The 6,154-nt window shown below is 48.4% G+C and overlaps 1 protein-coding gene across 1 annotated transcript in view; it reads left to right on the top strand.

Annotated features, from left to right (window-relative positions):
• Positions 1-2,994: 2,994 nt before the first annotated feature.
• The window catches only part of LOC134286415 (uncharacterized), a 13,058-nt gene continuing 9,898 nt past the window's right edge, over positions 2,995-6,154 (top strand). The window contains exon 1 of the mRNA XM_062848025.1: positions 2,995-6,067. Within this exon, the coding sequence (XP_062704009.1) occupies positions 2,995-6,067 (3,073 nt within the window). The remainder of the gene's footprint in view (positions 6,068-6,154) is intronic.

Raw genomic sequence — 6,154 nt, 5'->3', positions numbered from 1 at the left:
CGATTTTGAAAATTCTGCATCGTTATTTAAAATACTGCGTCATCGGAATCCTACACTATCCTAAAAACGTGTAGTGCAAATCAGTTTGAATTTCATGCAGCTTCCGTTGAGAATCAGGCGAATACATTACATTTTTAGCTTCTTCCGGTTCCGTTTTGTTCCCAGATTGGTTATGTGTACCATGTCTTTGTAGCGAGTTCTCTCGGAACATCGACAACACAGCAAATAATTCTGTAATATCCAGGCACGTAATTTCTGGCGATGTATCCAGTTTTGAACGTAATTTTACTCGGTTACATCGATTTCCAACAATTATCACTCTCATCATGTACACCCTACTTGGCACTGAAAAGTGTCAACAAACCCATTCCAGCAGATACCTACACCCAAAACAAGAATTTAGGCGCGTTTTAGCTCACGACGTTTTGTGCACGAAACGTGCACGTCATAAGCGCAAAACGCTCACGTTGGATGGTGCGCAAGCGCTCATGCTTGGTTATCGCATACATGCGTCGCAAAAATAGTATCTCGATACAAAGATCTACTAATGAACTGCTCGACTTGGGAACTCGACCAAACTGCGCATGATGGTGCACGCACACAAGTACTGTATGGAATGTACAAACAGCATCCGTACTGTATGCGCACGCTTAAGTGTGTGTCATTGAACGTCAGTTTGTTTTTGACTGGGCCCGTCCGTCGTCGCCGTTTCGACAGTCCGTGCCAATCAAAATCGCGCGAAGTGATATTTTTATTAATTATTTATTATTATTACCATATTATGGTCGCGCAATCGAATTCGCGGAATACGTCGTCGAGGTGTGGTCGAGTTCCGGGAGTGAAAAGGGCAGGCGGGTGATCCAGCAGAAGCGCCTTCTCCAGTATTTGATACCAGAAAAAAAGCGTGAAAAAGAAGGAAAGTGATTGCTACTGGGACGATAATAGTGTGTGGTTCTTGTGTTTGCGGATGGGGTGATGCTCCTCTCTCGTTGTCCACCTGCCAACCTGTGGGAATAAGTAAAGGAGTAGGTGGCGGGTGGCGAACGCAACATAGGAAGAAGTCTTGGCAGAACTGATTCATATTTAGATTTTCGGTGTGAATTTCTGGGGTGCGGTCCCAAAAATAAGATCGCTGCTCTGCTTTTCGGTTTCGGCGATGTGCATATCGAGTTGTAAGTGCTCCAAATGAGTGCAATCGTGGGTGGTGTGGAGGGGAATTTCGGTTGGAAGGAGAATACATTTTTCGGGTGTTATGTTATAGCTTTGTGGAGAGTTTTCTCAAATAAGTGATTTCCTACCTAGTAGAGAAGCAAGTGAAGAAATAAATAAAAAAAAGTGCAAAATCAAAATTCCGAGTGAAGCGAAAAATCATTAGTGAAATTATAAAAATAGATAAAAAAAAGAATTGGCAGATTATTCGCGGTTCAGTCCAGATTGTTGTTTTTGTTCATACATATGTATATGTATATGCATATGGACTCCATCGTCGTCGTCACCATCGGAGTTGCACAACATAGTTCCAGCAGCAGCAGCGCCAGCTGAGGTGGGAAGAAAAAAAACTCCGTCCACCGTAGAAATATCCCAGTTCGCCGATTACTTTGTGATTGTCGGCTACGATCATGTGAAAAATCGTAAGTAAAGCAAAGAAAGAGTCGTCTATTATTTATTAGTGCACGGGTTCCCAACCGGTAATCCTCCAGGGGGCCGTGACCCGTTTCAGAATGTCTGGTTACTCACGTCCATTCCGAGGTCACTTTCACTTTCAACAAGCCCCGCAAGCCCCCAAACATCTTCTTAAAATCAATTATTCACAATTTTTACCCGCGGAAGTACCATCCGGATGGCGTAGCACCGACTAAACCGTCGGCGGAATCGCGAAAAAAATTCTTCCGAACGCGAAAGAAACGTGACGAGCAGATCAAAACACGTCTGCACGCGGCAACGCCTACTGCGTTTTTCTAGACAACTCTTATGTTAAATATTGTATGTTTTTTTCATGTTTTTCGGTTTTGGTTCCACTCTGCAACGATCTTCAGCTTAACTGAAGATCGCGAGATAGACACTCATTCTCACAGCATCCATCCAGCAGAAATAGATAGCGATAGCGCATATCAACCTATCTCTCCGGCTGCCCGGAGATAGGAGAATGCAATAGCCGAACCAAATAGGTAGATGAGATCAGTCTCAAAACCGTGCGCGAATAAACCACACGTGAAATACATTCGTTCGTCTCCTGAATAAAGGCTGTGTTTTTTGTACCGTAGTAACCGCAGTGTTCGTTAATTGGTGGAAGAATTCTCGGTGCGGGACTAATTGCCAGATAAAATCATCGTGCTTACCACTCTGGGCCGCGATCTTTCCCAGAACCGCGAATCGGGATAAGACCAGATTGAGAACGGTCATTTCGGTTGTGTTGACCAGTGCGCCAAGGTCGAAGACGGAACATAATTAATGGTCCTTCGAGCCGGATTCGATCGAAGCGACAAAGAAACAAGTGCGGTGATATACGGTGCTAATTGTTCTCGCGGCGTGGTTTTGCGTTTACCATTGTGCGGTCGCCTGTGAAAGGCGGCATTGTTGCTGGTTGCTGGCTGCATCTGTGCTTGGTTCTACGGTGGCTGTGGACACGCGGTTGGGCTGCTCGGCGACCACACATCGACGACGACGACGACGACGATCCATACAGGGCTGTGCAGCGGTTCCCGTTCATTCTGAGCTAAGTACATAGTTATAAGGAGGTGGTCAAAGGTGGTGTTAAGAACGCATGATCTTACACTGACGAAGTGCATGTGCTGGAAATAGCCATCAATAAAACGATTCATTGCATGATTGCGTTTCATTTGGTCTGGGGGGTTGATTTGGTTCGCTGAGTTGAACGCACTTTGGGCTTATTTCTGATATTCTGTCACTCGGTGGGTTCTGTCAAGCGCGAAACGTTCGATATCGCGGCGCGGTCGGATTACTGTGTGCAGTGCAAGTGCAAAAGTGATTAAGATGGTGAATTCCGACCTGAGAAAGCTGACGAAGAAGGAGCGACAACTGCGGGACATGGTGGAATCCATTGAGGAGTTCGTGAACGAGTATCAGGAGGCACGCGATAAAGGTTCTGTTCCAGCAAGACTGAAAAAGCTGGACGAGGTCTACGATTCCTTCTGTGATGTGCGCGCAGACATCGAAATACTCCTCGAGGAATGCGACACCGATGATGAGGAGAGTAGAGAGGTTTCAGCAGCGGTTCGCGAACAGACCATGGCGGCCAGGGTGAAACAACGCAGCGAACAAAATTCCAAGACCCTGAAGACATTCATCCAACAATACTTCCGACTAAAGGCATCATTAGAAGGTTTCATGCACGGGCCCGGTTCAAGCAGTCAACTGATCCCAGCACCACCGAACAACGCACCGGCGGCGGCCTCTCCTATGCGTGTGAAGCTACCCGAATTGAAGATTCCGACGTTTCGGGGATCGCTCATGGAATGGGTCACTTTTAGGGACACGTTCAAAACCCTAATTGTCGACAATCCTCACTTGACCGATATCGATCGGTTCACATACCTTCGAACTTCGTTGGCGGGAGAAGCGCTGCAGCAGATTGCGTCGATTGACCTCACGGCGGACAACTACTCCATAGCGTGGCGCTCATTGGAGTCACGCTACGAAAACAAGAAGCTTCTGGTGAAGTCCCACATAGATGCTCTGTTCGCAGTCAACCCGATGAAGAAGGAGTCCTTCGAAGCGCTGAATCACGTCATCGGCGAGTTTGAGAAACATCTACAGATGCTGACGAAGCTCGGCGAAGATACTCAACATTGGAGTACGCTTCTGGCTCACATGCTGGCCAGCAAGCTCGATCCCACAACACAACGACTGTGGGAAACGGAACATCGCTCAACAGACGTTCCCAAATATGACGACATGCTGAAGTTCCTAACGAACCACAGGACAGTTTTGCGTTCGATTTCCGGTGAAACACAAGCACCAAAGGAGCCGAAGAAATTCTCAAAGTTTAGCAGCAGTTATTCGGTTCAGCAGCAGTCGTGTCCATTCTGCAGTGACGGTCAACATTGGACGTACCAGTGCAAGCGGTTCAGGGAGATGAGAGTCGACGAGCGGAGGAATGCAGTGAAGGTCAACGATTTGTGCTTCAATTGTCTCGGTCGCGGTCACACTTCAAAGGTCTGTTCCCGAGGCGCCTGTCGTGTTTGCGGTCAACGACATCATTCATTGCTGCACATCAACAGCACTAATGAGCAGCAGGCACCGCAATCGAACAAGCGCTCGCAACAGTCACCACAGAACCCACAATCGAGTCAGACAAGTTCATTCTCACAGCACAAAAAGCCAACACATACCAATCCTCAGCAATCCTCAAACCAATCTTCCAAAAACCCCATTCCTATAGCCAATCCAAGCATGCAAACGCCACCTACTCTAGACACTCCTAACGTTGTACTCACCGCTCAAGAAGCCAAGGTGTCACGATCGGTTCTGCTAGCAACTGCGATCGTGATCCTTGAAGACCCCTTTGGAAACACCATGCAAGCTAGAGCATTGCTTGACAGCGGCTCTCAGCTGTGCTTTATTTCTGAACGAGCATCGCAGCGTTTGAAATTCAAGCGCTCTCGCGAAGCACTTTCGATTAGTGGTATCGGTCAAGCCGCTAAGAAGTGCAAGCAATCCATTTTCGCTCGGGTTCGCTCTCGTATTTCGTCGTTCACTGGGGAAGACGTATTCTACGTGCTTCCACAAGTTACGCTTAACCTTCCCACCCGGAAGATTGATTCCAACAGTCTGCAACTTCCGGAGGGCATCGCACTCGCCGATCCACTTTTCACGGAACCCGGTAGCGTGGATGTGGTTATCGGGGCAGGATTGTTCTTCGACCTGCTCCTCAAGGAGAAATTCAAGCTCGGAGATGATGGACCAGTCGTACAAAACACGAACCTCGGCTGGATTGTATGCGGAAACCTTCCTATCGAGACAGATGTGCTGAGACCGCACGTTGCCAATCTGTGCACCGAAAGGCTGGATGATCTACTCACGCGATTCTGGGAGCTGGAGTCGTGCAAAACGAACAGTGTGCTGTCATTGGAAGAATACGCCTGCGAGAAGCTCTTCGACCGTACAACGGTGCGGGATGGAAGTGGGCGGTTCATTGTAACACTTCCCAAGAAGGACTACTTGATTCGTCAACTTGGGGATTCGAAATCCACGGCGATGCGCCGTTTCTTGTCGCTGGAACGCCGGCTAGACCAGAATCCACAACTCAAGCAAATGTACAGCGAGTTCATTCACGAATACCTTCGCATGGGCCACATGGAGGAGGTTGTCGCGGACGAAGAAGATGCTGCACTGCCGCAGTACTTCATTCCGCATCACTGCGTCATCAAACCCGACAGCACAACTACGAAGCTACGGGTGGTGTTTGATGCATCGTGTGCTACGTCGACCGGAGTCTCCCTCAATAATGCGTTGATGGTGGGGCCGACGGTTCAGGATGATATCATTTCGATCGTCCTTCGCTTCCGATTTCATCGGATTGCCATCGTAGCGGACGCCGAAAAGATGTACCGTATGGTACTGCAACAGTGGACGGATCGCAAACTGCACAAGATCTTCTGGCGAGATAGTCGGAACGAGGAAATCCGAGTCTTCCAGTTGAACACCATAACGTACGGGACGGCGTCAGCGCCGTATTTGGCCACGAAATGTCTTAAGCGACTCGCAGAACTGGATGGACACAAGTACCCTGAAGCAGCAAAAATCCTCAGCAAAGACTTTTACGTTGACGACATGATGACTGGAGTGGACAGTGTAGAAGATGGAGTCAAGCTGTGCAGCGACATGCAGCAGCTGCTGAAAGGCGGAGGATTCAACCTGCGAAAGTGGAGTAGCAACAGTCCAGCTGTTTTGGAGGAAATACCCGCGGAGCTCAAGGACGACCGCAGTTCGTTCGAGCTCGACGACTCAAGCGCTACCATAAAAACCCTTGGTCTAGTCTGGGAGCCCAGGATAGATGTATTCCGCTTCAAGGTTCCGGAATGGACATCTTCGGTGATCTGCAAACGTTCGGTCGTTTCCGACCTAGCAAGAATCTTCGATCCGATCGGGCTAATCGGAGTTGTGATCGTCTCTGCCAAAATATTCGTCCAGA

The sequence above is a fragment of the Aedes albopictus genome, chromosome 2, assembly GCF_035046485.1.
Source record: "Aedes albopictus strain Foshan chromosome 2, AalbF5, whole genome shotgun sequence".
Lineage (NCBI taxonomy): Eukaryota > Metazoa > Arthropoda > Insecta > Diptera > Culicidae > Aedes > Aedes albopictus.
This window is presented reverse-complemented; position numbering and strand designations above follow the sequence as displayed.